General features: G+C 30.4%; 4 protein-coding genes across 7 annotated transcripts in view; 1 reads left to right on the plus strand and 3 right to left on the minus strand.

Moving 5' to 3' along the window:
- LOC113387057 (moesin/ezrin/radixin homolog 1) overlaps positions 1-6,726 on the minus strand; it is a 52,203-nt gene extending 45,477 nt beyond the window's left edge. Inside the window, exons 1-2 of the mRNA XM_026624813.1 lie at positions 6,587-6,726; positions 6,080-6,128 (exon numbers count right to left, since the gene is read on the minus strand). Of these exons, the coding sequence (XP_026480598.1) occupies positions 6,080-6,091 (12 nt within the window). The 5' untranslated portion in view covers positions 6,092-6,128; positions 6,587-6,726. The remainder of the gene's footprint in view (positions 1-6,079; positions 6,129-6,586) is intronic.
- A 3,627-nt stretch (positions 6,727-10,353) lies between these two features.
- Positions 10,354-14,392, minus strand: LOC113387058 (ATP-dependent RNA helicase DHX8-like). Of its 4 annotated transcripts, none has more exons than XM_026624817.1 (2): positions 13,802-14,392; positions 10,354-13,615 (listed from the first exon to the last, which is right to left on the minus strand). In XM_026624817.1, the coding sequence occupies exons 1-2, from the start codon at positions 14,247-14,249 to the stop codon at positions 10,449-10,451; spliced, it is 3,615 nt and encodes a 1,204-aa protein (XP_026480602.1). In that variant the 5' UTR covers positions 14,250-14,392; the 3' UTR covers positions 10,354-10,448. The 4 variants fall into 4 exon arrangements, with proteins under 4 accessions (XP_026480602.1, XP_026480600.1, XP_026480601.1 ...); XM_026624815.1 differs by having other exon boundaries at positions 10,354-13,654; positions 13,793-14,392; XM_026624816.1 differs by having other exon boundaries at positions 13,775-14,392.
- A 142-nt stretch (positions 14,393-14,534) lies between these two features.
- LOC113387060 (superoxide dismutase [Cu-Zn]) lies at positions 14,535-15,233 on the plus strand. The gene has a single exon (XM_026624818.1). It carries the CDS (start codon positions 14,675-14,677, stop codon positions 15,134-15,136), a length of 462 nt encoding a protein of 153 aa, XP_026480603.1. The 5' UTR covers positions 14,535-14,674; the 3' UTR covers positions 15,137-15,233.
- A 702-nt stretch (positions 15,234-15,935) lies between these two features.
- LOC113387061 (40S ribosomal protein S3a) lies at positions 15,936-17,744 on the minus strand. The gene is made up of 6 exons (XM_026624820.1): positions 17,585-17,744; positions 17,235-17,331; positions 16,978-17,159; positions 16,531-16,678; positions 16,188-16,349; positions 15,936-16,121 (listed from the first exon to the last, which is right to left on the minus strand). The coding sequence occupies exons 1-6, from the start codon at positions 17,644-17,646 to the stop codon at positions 15,975-15,977; spliced, it is 798 nt and encodes a 265-aa protein (XP_026480605.1). The 5' UTR covers positions 17,647-17,744; the 3' UTR covers positions 15,936-15,974.
- Between the last annotated feature and the right edge of the window lie 587 nt (positions 17,745-18,331).

The following is an 18,331-nucleotide window of genomic DNA, read 5'->3' on the forward strand; positions in this document are numbered from 1 at the left end:
TCCTAAATTTAATTTCTTACAAAGTTGTGAAAATCTATAATAAAATGGTCATATGAAATAAAATCGTTTTCTTGCGAATAAAGAATATATATGTTTTAAAGAGTGTAAATTAATTAAAATTTCACAAAAGCTCTAGAATATTTTGCTGCAACAATTACAATGTGTTTCCAAGCATTTAATTCTTTCGTTCATTAAAAAGCAAAATTAATTTATTTTGAAGTAACACTCAGATTTAAACGAATTTATACAGTTATCTTATTGAAACGATATTATATGATTCAATGTTGATTTTCGCCATTTGCATGAGTAATATATTTATAAATTAACAAGCTAATTGGAATATATATATATATATATATATATATATATATATATATGTGTGTGTGCGAACATGTTTAAAATAATATCACATTCTTGAGACTCTCAATAAATAAAGCATTAATTAATGAAATTTCAGATAAACTCACCTTCGATTCTCTATCGAAACAATCGGGTATCGAACACAACATTTCTATTATAGAATTATATAAAACATAACATTTATATAAAGTAGTCGAGTATTTCACGTTGGCATATGATGCTTTCATTTTCAAAAGTCTTAAAACAAAATGAACCTTAGCAGATCATCGATTATCATCGCACAAAAAATTCAGAGTTATTATTAAATCTAGTCACCAAATATTGATAATTGAAAATATTTAAAATAAAAGCTTTAATTAATTAATTTAAAACAATGAAATGTCTGACAACATTTCTATCCAGTGCAAACTACCATAATGACTGTATGTCACCTCAACCAGGCCATACTAATTTAATTAGTGCAAGAAAAACTACTTATTTAGTTTGTTCTATTACTTCAGGACACTGTTAAGATTATAGTTAATTACATTTAGTTTATTCCTACTATAATAATAAGGTAGGGTGATAATATATGTAACATTTTGAAATAAAAATGAAATTGTTTAATTAATCATATTCTATTTCAGTGTAATAAAATAGACATCGAATTAAATTATGATTATTGATGATCTACAAGCATTGCAACAAATTAAAATAATGCATGTAACGTAAGTATATTATTACTGTTCAGGAAGCAATTTTTAACTTCCCCTAGGGCAAGTTATAGTAATCGCAAAAAAATCGAAAATGAAAATATTTATATATCTTTACGTTTCAAAGGTTTCTGAACTTTTTGGCATACCCTAGAAAAAATGGATGTATGTGTTTGTGTGTGTATGTGCGTGTATGTGTGTGTGTTCAGATACAAATTTTCGTCGACGATTTCGGGAACACGGTTCAACTGATTTCGATTTTTCAAAAAACATTCGATTGCTGTTGATAGGGAGACGTGCTGATTAGTTTTTGGCGAAGGCAGGTCTAGCCGTTCCGAAGATATGGGGCAAAAAGTGCCACAAACGGTAACCCAGTTTTTAAGAGAACGGACCCGTTCGATTTTAATAATTCAAAAAACATTTTACTTGTATTGACAAGATGAATAATTGATCAAATTTTCATGAAGGCAGGTCTAGCAGTTAATCTTCTTAAAAGAAAATAATTATTAGTACGGAAAGTTCCAGCAATTTGCCTTAAGGCACGATACCATGCGCCCCACTAGTTTGCCAATAGATGATTTAATAGCATTTTTAGCGGCATAATCGTTTAAGAAATCATATAGTAGTTTGTGTGCAGGGCCGGATTTAGAAACTTGGCGCCCTGGGACACTGACAAAAATGCCGCCCCATCCCTAAAATTTTACTTAAATTGTTTTTATATATTATTCCCGTAAAAAAATTAAAATTAAAAAAAAAAATTTGAAAACTTAAAAAAAATCAATTTTTGAATATTTGAGATTTTTTTTATATTTTGAAATATTTTTGAAATTTTTCGCAGCGCGATTGCTTTGAAAAAAGTTCATAATTTTCAAAAAATGTCAATATACATATAAAAAACGTTTTTTAAAGGGCATTTATTTCATTTTTCTAAAAATCTTGAAGCTCTTTATAAAATGTAATTTTTAGTACGAGAAGTTCCAGGAATTTGTAGTAATTAATGAAATAATGCCATGCGTCACTAGTTTAATTTTTTTAGGCGCTATAAGCTTTGAAGTGCACAAATTTGTCGTCCTCGACAAAGGGCTCGAGATCTGAAGAACATAATTTTCTTTAACTTTCAGCTAGTTTTAAACTTTATATTAGCCAGATTGCCAAATTTGATAATAACTTATTAACCAATTTGATAATTTACGTTCGGAGATGGAGACAAAGCAAAGTAATAAATTTTAATAATCGGCTATCTGAACCCAAATGTTGCATTGCAATCGTATTATGTTTTGTTAATTATATTTCTTAGAATAAAAAATGTTATTAAAAAAAATTAGGTAATTACATTTTATAACATTTTTTTCTCACTATCGAAATTTTGCAGCCCCCGAAAATTTGCCGCCCTGGGCAGTAGGCCCGACTGCCCCTACTGTAAATCCAGCTTGTGTGTGAAAAAGCAAATTAATTAATGAATGCATGTCTTCAAATATATCGTAGTTTTTGAACATGAACATTATTGAAACATTGCTCGAGTCAGGAGAAAATTGAACGATATCTGTATACATGATGATTAAATAAATATAATATGTTTTAACTCAGCGGTTTCCAACCTGTGGGGCGCGCCCCCTCAAGAGGGCGCCAGGCTGTTCTAATGTGGGGGCAAAATTACCCAATATTTTTAGAACGATATTAAAACATTAACAAAACTAGCTGTAAGTGGAATTCTGTCTTGAGGCAATTATGGCATCGTGCCTTAAGGCAAATTGCTGGAACTTCCCGCACCGTAACGAAATGTTCGAGGAATACTGAATGTTTTCAAATAGATTATTATAAATATTGTAACATTGTCTAATATTTATAAAAATTATATAAACTGAATTGCAAAGTTGAAATTATTTGTTTCAACAAAAAACTAAAAAAAAAAAAAAAAATAGAACAAAAATTTTTTTTTCCAAAATCAATTATTTTGTTAAGACAAGCAGAAAGTTTTTTGAATCATTCAAATCGGACGCTCAGTTCTCTCAAAAACTGCCATTTTTTACATATTTAGCTCCGTATCTTCGAAATGGCTGGGCCTGCCTTTGCCAAAAACTAATAAACACTTCTCCCAATCATTACTAATTGAATGTTTTTTAGATCATTCAAATCGGATACTCCGTTCTCTCAAAAATTCAATTTCTATTTTCCGCACTCTTTGCTCCGTATTTCCGAAACGGCTGGACCTGCCTTTGCCAAAAACTAATCAGCTCTTTTCCCTATCAATAGGAATCGAATGTTTTTTTGAACCATTCAAATCGGTTGATCCGTGCGCCCTAAAACGTGACTGGAAATTTGTATCCACACATACATACACACACACACACACATACACACACACACACACACATCCATTTTTTCTGAGGTATGCCAAAATGTTCAGAAACCTTCAAAACGTCGAGAAATGTAAAAATTTTCAATTCCGATTTTCGGCCCATTACAATAACTTACCCTACGGGAAGTTAAAAAAAAAAAAAAAAAAAAATGGAACAAAATTTTTTTTTCCAAAATCAATTATTTTGTTAAGACAAGCAGAAAGTTCTTTGAATCATTTAAATCGGACGCTTAGTTCTCTCAAAAACTGCCATTTTTTACATATTTAGCTCCGTATCTTTGAAATGGCTGGGCCTGCCTTTGCCAAAAACTAATAAACACTTCTCCCAATCATTACTAATTGAATGTTTTTTAGATCATTCAAATCGGATACTCCGTTCGCTCAAAAATTCGATTTCTATTTTCTGCACTCTTTGCTCCGTATCTCCGAAACGGCTGAACCTGCCTTTGCCAAAAACTAATCAGCTCTTTTCCCTATCAATAGGAATCGAATGTTTTTTGAACCATTCAAATCGGTTGATCCGTGCGCCCTAAAACGTGACTGGAAATTTGTATCCACACATACACACACACACACACACACACACACACACACACACACACATCCATTTTTTCTGAGGTATGCCAAAACGTTCAGAAACCTTCAAAACGTCGAAAAATGTAAAAATTTTCAATTCCGATTTTCGGCCCATTACAATAACTTACCCTACGGGAAGTTAAAAAATAATTAGTTTTATGCATATATTTGCAAATCAACAATATTATATTACATATTAATTTGTAGTCTTAATATGAGTTGAGTATTTATAAAATTGAACTGTTGAAAAAATGAATGGGGAGCGCAACAATTTTTTTTATTAGAGCAGGGGGCGCGGGGCAAAAAAGGTTAGAAACTACTGTTTTCAAAAATTTTAAGAGTTTCAGTTGGACAATTTGATATCATAGATTCATCACCGGCGGTTAATAAAAAGCGAATATAAAAACTCATGCTTGAATCTAAAAATTTTATACTTTATAATATAATTAATTAAGAAAATTTTAATCAGAATAGCACAAAATAATAGTCATGTTATAATTAACAAAATAATAACTATTATATCAATTATACAAAATCATTAAAAATCGTGATAAATATTTTTCATTGGTTTGATTTTGAAAACTTGTATGAAAAATACAATAAGAAAAATGCAAAATTCAAAATATTCAATTTGCGTATCAAAATGAGAGATAAAAAACACCAATACGTTAATTATATGTAAATATTAAATTCAAAATGCTACAAATAAAAATCATGTCAATTTTATCATCAAAACAGTCATGAAATAAAAAAAAATCAAATATCAATGAACTCATTTATATATGCATATATAAACGTATACACCTACATATATTTATTACTATTACCTACATTTATTTTTTATTTTGTTTAATTTAATATTTATTAAAAATTGACATTTAAATGGATATTATTTCAATTGGCGTTTATATATTTTCGTGTGTTTTTTTCTTTAATTTATTTGTATGGTGAGTTTTTTTCATTGTTAATTTTTAGTTCTGTAGTCCACCTTTATAGACGTTAACAATAAATATTTGTTATATAATAAATTCAATAAATTGTTTAGATTTATGATTTTACATGTTTATTTTTATATTTTTGTAATTTTGTTTTTTTTTATATATCTACTTTAAATTCTAACCCTGAATTTTTTTAATTTAGCGCTGAAGATGGGTCAAAACGTTTTAATTATTGGATGGATGCCCAAGAACAATATATATATATATATATATATATATATATATATATATATATATATATACACATATATACATATATATACATACATAAATATATAATACAAATACATAATAGGCGCCCAGGGCGGCAAATTTTCTAAGGCGGCAAAATTTGGAGAGCGAGAAAAAAATTCTATGCAATATAATTAACTATATAAATAACAATTCTTAATATTTTTTATTTCAAGAAATATAATTTACGCATTATGTAGCAAATTTAAACTTTGTATATTATAATTTTGAAAATTTAATTGTAAAACCATTGAATTAGTTTAATTTATTTCCACGAAATTTAAAAAGATAATATTTGATTCTTTAATTTTTGGGAATTAATAAACATATGAAGTTTTTCTGAAAAATCAAAAATATTTTCAAATAATTCATGCCTTTTTGAAAACAAACTTCAATTGATCAATGAAGGCGGCATAAAATTAAATCCGGCTCTGTGAATAACATTGAAAACGTATACAAAATTTTGCACTATTTTATTAATAGATGAAGTTAAAATGTTTAGAAACTATGACTAGCCTCATCACCAGTGCAAATATAAATAAATAAATTTAGTTAAATACGTCATGAAATCTGTCTTGTGAAGAATGAATGTGTGAAATGTGTTAATATCTTCAATATTAATATTCTTTCCACTGGTATATATATATATAATTGTATACATATATATGACGAAAATATTTAATAGCTTTGTGTAAGTTAATAATATTGTAATATTAAGAATAGTTTCATATAAATATATGTAAATGGAATTAATTAAATCTTTAGATAATAATAATTGTGCATGATATGAATGAAAAGAATGATATTTAAATATAATTTTGCAATCTTAATAGCTAATGTTAATAATAAATGTTTAAACTTACCGATTTCGGCATTTTGGAAGCCTTTGCTAACAGATCCGATCAATGTCACCTGTGGATATTGCTTAAATCAGACCAGTATATAATATTAAAGCAAACACATTTGGGAATTAATATCTAAATTAAGGTTTAATACGAACAAAAAATTATTTATAACAAATTTCCGGAGAACTGTATATAAACTTCGTAACAAATTCTAAAAATTAGATGAACTGTAAATATGTAAAAATGACACGTCTGATCAGTCAAATCAAAAAGGTGGCAACATGCAGAGAAAGTAAAGGGGAACCACAATTGAAACAGGTTAAGTATGAATCGATGGTAGAAAAAAATGTTTCAATTTAGTAAAATAATTAATTACGATAACACTGGATATTCCTCAAAACTTTTCCGATAGCTTCACAAAATTTGCACTTCAGATTCCAGTACGACAACAACAGCTAACTGCCGGTGGAATTAAGATTCTTAAGTATGATTATTAGTAGCCGAAGTAAATTAAACAATACTTACAATTAAATAATAACTAATGAACTATTTAACGATTTTAAACATGCGTGTTTAACAGGTAGCAATATTTGTGTCACTAAACACCACTAAATACACTTTAACATTCCATTGATGTACGTACACACCCAATGACACCCAACTCCAACTGGAGTTATCTCACGAGTAGAATACTACAGCGACATCTTTCGCTCGGTTTGCGCAATCAATTATAAAGCTGGGTTCAAATTGAAATAGTAAAACTAACTGTTTTAAAATGTCGCCGTAATAATAATTATATTATACATAAGCGTAATATGAAAATAGTTAATAGTAGCATTATGTCCTAAGCCTAGTTGTATGAACTTCCCGAAATGTTTAATAATTGACTTAACGGGTTACACCACTGTAGCAGCAAAAAAAACGTATGTTATTGCCATTTTTTTCAGTAGGAAGGAAAAGTATTAAAATCATGATATTAAAGATAGTTATTCATTGCAGTTTAAAGTAACAAAATAAAATATAATTCTAAAAAAAAAAATTAAAAATGGCGGTACTACAGCCATTTCGGCGAGCCACATCAAAATTCGCGGCATGCAAAATAACTACAACAATTTGAATTTTTTGACTCGAATTTTTTACAGTATATTTAAAATTACATTTTTAAGTGCCCATCATAGGAGATCTTCTATATGTTAATTTGTTCATCAATTATTAACAAATTACTATCCGTTTTTTTTTCGTTGAAATTCAACGATTTTGAATAAAGTGCTCGACAAACAAACAAAAATCGATATTTTTCAAATCCGCTATGATGGGCACTTTAAAATGTTATTATAAATATGCTGTTGAAAACTCGAATTCAAAAAATTAAAATTGTTGTAGTTATTTTGCGTGCCGCGAATTTGACGCGGCTTGCCGAAATAGCTGTGGTACCGCCATTTTTAATTTTTTTTTACAATTATCTTTTATTTTGTTACTTTAAAGTACAATAAATAATTATCTTTAATCATGATTTTAATACTTTTCCTTCCGTCCGAAAAAAAATGGCAAAAAAATACGTTTTTTTTTTAATGCTACAGTGGTGTAACCCCTTAAGGGGCACTGCCTAGTGTGACAACCTTAAAAAAGGCCATTTTTGGGAATTAAAAAATAACAAAACCAGTGAATCCGTTAAGAGTAAATTTATACATGTTTTGAGAATACACAGTAAATTTTTTGAAATAAAATATTAAATATTTTTGAAATGACACGCGAAATTCGGCGGCGCCAAGAAAAAAAGGTCCTTGGGTCCTCTACTGCTGGAGTGATTGCAGCCTCCTTCTCCGTTGATAAAAACAAAAAAGCAAAAATTCTTGTGAAACTATAACATATTTTCTGTACGATGACCCTCGGGAGAACAAAAAAATGAAATATTGACAAAATAGCGGCATGCTGAATAAAAAGTTAAATTTTTCCCAAAATTTTGGTCGTTTTTGGTCTGCCAAAATTCTATTTTTGATCAGATCAAAAAACTGGAGGGTCGTTGTATGGAGAACTATATAGAGGAGATGCAAAAAAAATTGATAGCGATCGGATCATTTGTCTCCGAGTAATCAGTCCAGCAAATTCGAAAAATCTGTTTCGAAAAAAACGCGTTTAAAGATAAAATGATCGTTTTCACTATTATAAATGCTACTATTTCAAACAGCTGTAACTCAGAAACTATTTTAGATATCGATTTAAAATTTTAGTATGTTATTTTTAAAACAATAATCTATGGCAAAAAATGAAATTCGATTTTTTGAAAATTTCACACTATAGAAACCTATAGGTGTGCCCCTTAATCAACCGAAACTGAGAATAGATATGAGAGATAGATAAAATTTTCAACTGTTCATTTCGTATATTTTCATTCATTCGTAAAAAGTTTTCGCTGTAACTTAAATCTAAGCAATGCATCAATTTCCAATTGAATTCTCTCAAACACATTTAAATTATCTGTTATAATAATTATAGTGCACGTGTCGCTTGTATATACTAAAATTTTTCTTTAGCTTTTTAAACCGATTTTTAATTAATTTATATAATTCAATCAATTTAGGACTGTTTAGTGCATGAACTTTATCGCTAAGTTAAAATTTATTAAAAACGTCGAAATATATATTTTAGAAAATCTAGTCAATAAATTATTTTGTGAAATATTAAGCATCTGTTATAAAAAATATTGGTACGATTACATATATCATGTACGTAGTTCTTGATATTATTTAATCATTTGAATTTAATATTAGAGTATAAAATAATATTAATTTTATAAATAATAAATTAATTTATAAAATTAATATCGTAAATTAATATTATAAATTAATATTATTTTAATATTATTAGATAACATTTTTTACACAACTAGAGAAGTTTTGTAGACTACTCTTACTTACTTTTTTGCTAATTCCAAAGCCATTTATAATCGCGTTTTCTCCGCTCTTCTTTATTTAGTTTATTCCAAATGCTTTTAAATTTATGAAATTCAAATTTTGACTTTATCACATCTCAAAAGCAACTTTTGACACAAATTCTGACTATCACATTTTTTAAAATATTGATAAATGTTTAAAATTGAACGACTTATCGTAAGACCGTAATATTTTAGTATGTTCTTTATGGTCATGATATCTATCAACTTAAAAACTTTCATCGAATTTTTTCTCAACAGTTAATTACAAAGAAACGGTTTGGTCGGCATTTGCCCAAAATTAATCAGCACGACGATACCCAAATTTAGTACGCGGCTTACATTATCACGTCATAGTTCATTTATGTTATTATTTTTGTATTATTGTTATTACCGATTATCATTATTTTATTTTATTTTAACTTTTTTTCATTTTATATTTTTTTGTCTTAATTCTTTTTTTGCACCTATCAATTTTGTAAATAAGACATTAAAGTCTTGATTAACAAAAAGAAATTATAACAAAAAAAAACTATACCCAAATAACATCTTTTGAATAGACATATTTTTTAATTTTCAAAACCGATGCAAAATTTTGCTAATCACAAATAAGCGGCTCGGCCGATCGTCGCAACCTGAGAAACGATAGTCCTTATCGAGTATAACATAAAATGAGCAAATCAGATTTTTCAGCAAACACAAACTTCTCCCACGAAAAGTTTTTTAAAGTAAAACTATGAACTGTAAACTATGCCACGTGTCTAATGTGCATATTCATTATTATAAAAAAATTCAGATAAAGCGAATCACCAATGCTTTATGCACCTTGCAGCTATTTTTAAAGAAACGGTTAGGCTGATCCTCTGGCAAAACTAAGAAGTGTTTGTCGTTTTTCGCTTTTAGAGAAAAAGTCGACAACATATTCATAAGTACGCACTTTTTCCCTTTCAGGTATCAAACGATTAATAATGACTTGAAACGCCGTGAAAACATAAAATTAGCAAATCGACAACAAAATTTTCTTCCGAAAGATAATAAATGTGATAAATTACTATTCCATACAGTAAATTATTAGTAACTCCTTATAAATGCACTGAAAGTACATTAAAAACAATTAGAGTTGGCATCAAAACACGATAGGATGCGGGTTATAAGTTTTCATAAAACAAGGATTTTATTGATTGAATAAAATGTAACTATAGAACTTTTTAAATCAAAAACAAAGTCGTTACTTAAATAATTATTTATTACTACAATTAACGTTTTATTTTTTCATAGATCACACCTTTTCTCAATACAAATATTTAGTAAATTTAATAGTGATATATGTATTAAAACTATACCATGTCATTGTGTTCTCATAAATAACTTCATTGTAATTTTATCTTTCAGAAGATTATTATATATTTATATATTATATATAAATAAAATTTCAAGTATTCCACATACAAAGATTCAATTCCTTCTTCGGCGAACTCTTGATATTCGCCATGAATTAGGCTCTTCATATTTATTGTATAATGGTTCCAGTCTTTGATTTTTCTTAAATTTAGATAATTTTGTAGGGTCACTAAATCTGAAGAATGCTGGTGCAAATTCTACAAGCCATTTGGGATCAATGGTTGTGACTTCCCTCATATATTCTTTAGTAGTTTGTACAAGCTCATGATACACAACCCATTCTGGTTGTCTGTTGAACAAAGCACTGCTAGGATGTATATAAACTACTTGTGAATCTACTAGAGTTCGATAACCTTCTTGTGGGTCCTTTTTTGCAGCATTTCTGAAAAAGCCTGATGCAACAGTTTTTTGTACCCGAACAGTGTTTCTCCCAGATGAAACCACATCAAGTTTATGTCTGTCCATTATTCCTAATAATTGCTTGCGCACATCTTGTGCTCGTTTTAGAGTTCGTATTTGGACAAAATTCTCATAACACCAAGCATTACTGAATTTATTATTTTTCCAACTATTGTAAACAGCTAATAATGTCAAATGATCGCCTTCAGCTTGGTTAAATTTAGCTTTCTTTTGATCTGCAAGGGCCTGTTTATCTTTGGGTCTGTAGAAAACGTTCTGTACAGATAGCATTGAAACAATTGTAAGAATTTCATCAGAGCATTGCAATGCTACTGACATTATCAACATTTTAGATAAATTGGGCTCTAAGGGAAATTCGGCCATCCTTCTCCCTAATCTAGTCAATAACCCTTCATTATCAAGAGCTGATAATGAATGTAATTGCTCTAACGCCATTACTAATGATTCAACTGGTGGAGCATCCATAAAATCAAAGTGTAGAAGGTCATTGATTCCCATAGTTTTTAATTGTAAAACTGTAGTAGCTAAATTTGTTCTCTGTATTTCAGGAACAGGAGTAGGCAACATTTCATCACGATAAGCACGTTCAGTATAAAGCCTGTAGCATTTTCCAGGGCCTGTTCTACCAGCCCTTCCAGCTCTCTGTTTAGCTGCTGCTTGAGATATAGGGGTTACTACAAGAGAATCCATACCTGTTTTAGAAGTGTATACTTTCTGTTTTACAAATCCAGGGTCAACTACATAATATATCCCATCTATTGTCAATGAAGTTTCAGCTATATTTGTTGCAATAACTACTTTTCTACTGCCTGGTGGCGCAGGATCAAATATTCTAGTTTGCATTTCACTGGGTAATGCAGAATAGACAGGTAGTATCAATAACTCTGGTACATCTGGTCCTAAACTTTTCATACGTTCATACAAAACTTCACATGCCGTATCAATTTCTTCCTGACCTGTTAAGAACAAAAGTATATCACCAGGAGGCTCACGCAAATGTATTTGCATGACTGTGATCAAACTAGCATCCAAATAATCTGTTTCTGGTTCTTTAGTATATAGTACTTCCACTGGAAATGTTCGACCGGGTATTGTGAATATTGGCGCCTCAAAAAAATATTGGGAAAACTTAACAGCATCCAATGTAGCTGAAGTAACAATTAATTTAAGTTCAGGACGTCTTTGAACAGCTTGCTTAAGAAGACCAAATAAAACATCAGTATGTATAGTACGTTCATGAGCTTCATCTAACATAATTACAGAATATGATTTCAAATCCAAATCCATTAGACACTCTCTTAGCAACATACCATCTGTCATGTATTTAATTAAAGTGTCAGGGCCAGTGCAATCTTCAAATCGAATAGTATATCCGACTTCTTGGCCCAGTCGACAACCATATTCTTCTGCAACACGTTTTGCAACCGACATTGCAGCTACTCTCCTTGGTTGTGTGCAACCAACTCGACCTCGTGCTGTAAAACCAGACTCACCTAGATATTGAGTAATCTGTGTAGTTTTTCCGGATCCTGTCTCACCAATAACAATGAGAATTTGGTTATCGGTAATAGCTTTAATTAGTTCTTCTCGTAATTTGTATATAGGTAATCCTTGTCTTTGTTGCAATAATGTTAAATCTGTCTTCTTACCAAATGAGCTTTTATTACCACCAATTACATGTTTTTTCCATTCAGGCAAATCTTGGGGAGCCAAACCTACACCTCTCATATTAGCCGCTAAAGATCTATTGTCATCTTCTGGCAATGGATCTACCCAGTTTTTATTTAAATTTGTAGGAACTGCATCAAGCTCTTGTTCCCTTTGCAACATTTTTTGCTCTCTACGCTCTTTGGCTAGGGCAGACTGCATCATGGCTGCCTGTGCTAAACTTCCATCAGGATTTTTCACAATTCTCACAGGACTTAAATCATGCAATGCTCTACCATGACCTTGAAGAAATGGTGGTTCATCTTCTACTATTTCAATTTCTATATCAGCTTCGGCATCATCATCATCTTTAGGTAAAAGCCCAGTTTCATCATCAAAATCAGGTAATTCTGATCTGTCTATTACACCAGATGAAATCATTTGCTTTATTTCCCACCGTTCTGGAGATGATATTCTTGTAACTCGTTTCCTTGATACATCTTCATCATCATCTATATTTCCGTGCAGCTGAAGCATACTAGTTGCACTCTGTTGAGGCCTATCAGGATTACGATTGTTTAAATCATCGGAAATATTTGTATGCAAATGTGCATGTGATTCAGGATTTAAGTCTTTACCTGTAACTTGGCAAACATCCCTCATTGATAATGAAATTTTTTGTCCAGTTATTGACAAAACTTTAACTTTTACTGCAGCCCCTCTTGACACAACTTCTGAAACATCAGTAACTCTTCCTTCAGCTCTTAATTGAGAGATATGAACTAATCCTTCTACACGTTTTCTAATACCAAGTATTTGGACAAAACAACCAAATGGTACTAGGTTCATAACACGACCAGAATATATATGACCTGGTTCTGGATTGTCTTTCAGATCTTGTTTATCTGATTGAAATCGATCAGATGATTCTCTATTATTCCTATTCCTGGATGTCATCTTTACTTCTCGCCTAGTGCGGCTTCTATCTCTAGACCTGCTTCTTCTCCTGGATCTTGAGCGTGATCTTCTCCTCCTGGATCTTGAATGCGACCTACTTCTCTTAGATCTTGAATGTGACCTACTTCTCCTGGATCTTGAATGAGACCTACTTCTCCTACGGGAATTTGATGAACTCCTGCATCTTTTGGACCGATCTACAGATGTAGATCTACTCCTGTGACGCCTTGAAATATGTCTGTTCTTATCGTGATCTCTGTCTTTATATCTTTTTCGATCCCTATCATATTCTTTATCATTATATTTGCTTTTAGGTTTTCTACCAGTGTCCCTATGATTATCTTTAATTTCATCACTCTTTAAATCAACTTCATCATTTTTACTGCAATTGGCAACCTTATCAGATTTAATATTTGAAGGCGCCAATGACTCGAATTCTGCCATAACATCATTAATATCATTTTTTGAATCATCAGTTTTATCATCTTCTTTTTCATCATCCAGTTGTGAAGCAATGGAATTTGGAATTGCCAAACCAGGAAACTTTTGTGAAAGTGCATCTGTATGTTGAGAGGTTACAATTTGTTCTATTCGTTGCGATTTTGGGCGCATATGTTGAATAATGCGCAGCAGATTTGCGACAAGCGAATCTGAAAATTCTGCTCCATTTTCATCTAAAACTTTCTTAAAACTTTCGACTGTATTATGTTTTTCAGAGAGATCAATAATAAATTCTGCTAAATCTTTATCATTCAACCCTAAGTGATTCTCTAATTCTGTACATATTTTTGAAACTAATGATAGATGCTCTAGTTTTGCTACTTCCTCCATATTCACGAACAGTGCATTGATTCACTTATTGCTAAATATCACAAATACATATATTGTTTGTATAATTATTAATTAATTAGGTTTAACGAAATTAATTAATTTAAATGCTAAACTTTGACAAATTAGTTGTAAACAAGATTGCTGTAGCAAACACGAAGTAGACTAAAAGCAATAAATATTACTGACAGTAGGGTCAATCTGACAATATAAGAAACAAAAGCTAACTATTTTTGTGGGTTGGTATATATGTTATATCTGTCTCTGAAATCTATATAAAACGAACTAACCGCTTATGGTAGGGTATTTGAATGACAAGTGAATTATTATCATTTGCATTCGCTTTACTTGGCTTGCATAAGTACGATTGATTTGGTGCTAATTCGATTCAGTTTTGCATCAGTCACAGTCAAAGTCGGTAATAAAATATGGTTACTAAAGCAGTTTGCGTTTTAAACGGGGAAGTTAAGGGAACCATTTACTTCGATCAAAGCGGTCCAGAAGCACCTGTCACACTAACAGGATGCGTTAGTGGTTTAAGCAAGGGTGATCACGGTTTCCACATCCACGAATTCGGTGACAGCACAAATGGATGTATTTCAGCTGGGCCACATTTTAATCCCCACGGTAAAGACCATGGAGGACCTGATTCTGCTATCAGACATGTCGGCGACTTGGGAAATCTTGTAGCTGATGCCGATGGAAACGCTAAAGTGAAAATAACCGACAGTCAAATTTCCTTACAAGGTCCTATGAGCGTTATAGGCAGAACATTGGTTGTACATGCTGATCCCGATGATCTTGGATTAGGTGGTCATGAACTTAGCAAGACCACTGGTAATGCTGGAGCTCGATTGGCTTGTGGTGTTATTGGAATCTGCAAACCTTAATTTAAAATTGTTATGTTGTTATTTGTATTGAATATAATGTATTTGGCATTCGGAATAAAGTAAAATTAGGAGTATAATATTAATTAGTTTTCTTCTATTGTTTGCAAATAAAATACACAACCACAATCCCCAAGAATACAAAAAAATGACATAGCACTTTTGCTTTTGCATTAATAATTATTTCGCTTTGTACTCAATAACAATCGCAACTGTAAAGAATATCAAAAAAATGCAAATCAAGTACACAAATTTTGTATGAACTGTAAAATAAAATAAAATTTGAGATAAGTTAATTTAATAAGAGATAATTATGAGTTTAAATAATTCATTATCACATGCCCCAAACATTCCAGTGAAGGAATGATTTGCACTTTCATAAATGACCTTGCAAACTTATTTTGTGATTGGTAATAATTTACATAAGCTTTACAATTAAATTTTTACAATATAGCAGCATAACAGTGGTGAAATGAAAAATATGAATAATCCCAATTAAAAATAAACTTATTCAGGATGGTACAAAATCATGTTTTTGTAAATGTTTAAAAATAATGTTACTTCACTGTAAAGTTATTATTTTGCAATTTTATATTTTGTTTTATTTACACTGAGTGTTGCAATTTTTTTATATTTAGACATTACTTTTTTATTATGCTATTATTTAAATATTGATATGTGTTTGATAAAAAAAATATGAATAAGAATATATATGAGAAAGAAAGCATTTTAATAAATGCTGCAGAGAATCTACTGAAAATAAGTTTTGAATTGAAACTTAATTTGCAAAAAAACACAGAAGTAATTTTACTGTTTTATTGAATATATGCAATATATAAAATTATACGGCATCTTGTACGGGAGGTTCATATCCTTCAGGACGATCGACCTGAGCACCTTCTGTAACTCCTTCAGTACCTTTGCCACCATCTCCATGTAATTCTAACAACTTAGATAGATCAAAACGTGGTTTCTTCAATACTTTCACCTGTAAAATGTTATGTATTAGATTATATATGTATATAAATTCGTATCATATGTAATTGATTCATACCTTGCGAATGAAAACATCATGTAATGGATATATTCCTTGGCATGCTTTCTCGATGTCCTTGCCAATGGAGTCTGGTAACAATTTGTTTACAACTTCTTTTAAGTCTGAAGAAGTTACATCTCTTGTAATAATTTCACACATTTTTTTGCGAATTGCACAGATCTGAAAATATAGTTCAGTTGAATATGATACAATTATGATAACACTGTTACTTGAACAGTTTTTAAGATCAGATAATATATAAATTTAGGGAACAAAGAGTTTTCTTCAGATATGGTTCAAAGCGAGCTGAGAATATCATCATTCTAAATGAGTTTTATACTATATATTATATTATACAAACCTGAGAATGTTGTGCATAACATGTTTTTCTTTGAGACATTTGGTCTTTAGTGGTGAAACCAATGCAGAATACACGGAGTAAATATCCATCAGTGGTACGCACATCAATATTAGCTTCAACTAATGATTGCCATTTTTTTACCATTGACCTAGAAAGAAAAATTGTATGTCACAAACACATTTTAATTAAAAAAATGACATGTAACAAGAAGTACTTCAGAAGTTAATTTGCGTTGTTTAGGGAACAAGAAGTTATCTTCATCTTGTATCAAAGCGAGCTGAGATTATCATCATATCGATAATGAAATTACATGATCTACATCAGAAACTAAACAAATCAGTATCATATAGGCTGATCCACGATATGAAATTGAAATTATATTATTAAATGATATTAGTTCTGATGTAGATAGCAAAGTTCAATAAGTATGGGACAAAAATAAAGCACCTCAATTTATCTGTGGTTAAATCCATGCCATGGAAGTTAGTCAAAACATTTCGCCCCTGAACATCCTCAGCAATAAGGCGAAATTTGCGGTAACTGCGTTCTGCATCATGATCGTTTTGCAAATCAGCTAAAGACACCTCAAAAACACGATGTTTTAAGCCATCCGCAGCAATGCGTGTACCCTAAAAACAAAATCTGATTTAATTCATTTACAATGATTATTGTAAGTTGTAATTTAGCACATTATCTAAACTTACCTGTGTGCGGTTCACCAAAGTCTTCCCGATTTGCCTGGTAGCAAACATGGAGGGGGCTTTGACATCGTACCAGTCTTTACGTGTGAAGGGGTCCACACTAAAAAATATTTTAGGTTATGCCACGATTTCAATTAAAATGAAACTAACCAAACACTACATTGTTTTTAGTAACTCACTACCGATTAGGACTTAGTAATCATAAATTTATGACAAATGAAATAAAAGTTTGAACACGATTTCTATGTAATCTCTGAACATCAACCGTCAACATATTTTTCATTTGAAAATCAACTCAGTACTAAAAACATCAATTAAAATTACACGGATCTAATAATGTATTTAATACTTACACCTTCTTCTTAACGCCCTTTTTGCCCCCTTTTGACAGACCTTTATTCTTGCCTACCGCCATGATCACTAGCTGTAGAGAAAAGAAATCAAGAAGGCGGAAACTAGAGATACGAGAAATATTTCAGACTTAAGGCATAGACACGTATATGATTACTTCAAGACACAGTGCTACCAACGTCTGAATTTGTTTGCATAAAACTCACCTGATTTTCTCCTTTCTATGTTATATCAAATAGCGCCAAAATCAAATGTAACCATTCGGTTGCATATTATAAATAGACAGACTTTATGTATTATATAATTTCAGTTCTGTTAAATTATTTATTAAATACGTTGTTTTAAAATCATCTTAAAATTTTAGAGTATCATTATGCAGATTGCATGATCGAAAAATAGTCTGTTGTTTTATATTCACTTGTATATGGCCTAACTGACTAATATGAGTAAAACATATTCAGTTTAAAGTAAGTTGCATCAAAAAGTAATTTAAAGCTAAATGTTCGCCATAAATAAATTGAAATATATTAAATATAATAACTTAGTTTTTCCATTGACTTTTGTTTTAAACAGAAGTTATTTCAATATTTTAATTCTCTTATACTCGGTTTACAAGATAGTTTAAATATAGCCATATTTTAGAATATGTTATTCACAACACTAATTTTCATAAATATAAATTTACAACAAATAATTGATCATATAAATACAGAGGTTAATTGCTTGTACATAATTTTGAATGTTTTTAC

The sequence above is a fragment of the Ctenocephalides felis genome, unplaced genomic scaffold (assembly GCF_003426905.1).
Source record: "Ctenocephalides felis isolate EL2017-DRISC unplaced genomic scaffold, ASM342690v1 CF-g0.4_SCAFFOLD_03571, whole genome shotgun sequence".
In the NCBI taxonomy this organism is placed as follows: Eukaryota; Metazoa; Arthropoda; class Insecta; order Siphonaptera; family Pulicidae; genus Ctenocephalides; species Ctenocephalides felis.

Bases quoted from the DNA above. Each gene is read 5' to 3' on its own strand.
- LOC113387058 (XM_026624814.1), bottom strand. From the start codon at position 14,249: ATGGAGGAAGTAGCAAAACTAGAGCATCTATCATTAGTTTCAAAAATA.
- LOC113387060 (XM_026624818.1), top strand. From the start codon at position 14,675: ATGGTTACTAAAGCAGTTTGCGTTTTAAACGGGGAAGTTAAGGGAACC.
- LOC113387061 (XM_026624820.1), bottom strand. From the start codon at position 17,646: ATGGCGGTAGGCAAGAATAAAGGTCTGTCAAAAGGGGGCAAAAAGGGC. The intron at 17,332-17,584 runs GTAAGTATTAAA...AATATTTTTTAG, and splicing joins AAGGGCGTTAAGAAGAAGGT to TGTGGACCCCTTCACACGTA. The intron at 16,350-16,530 runs GTTTGTATAATA...CTATATTTTCAG, and splicing joins GTTATGCACAACATTCTCAG to ATCTGTGCAATTCGCAAAAA.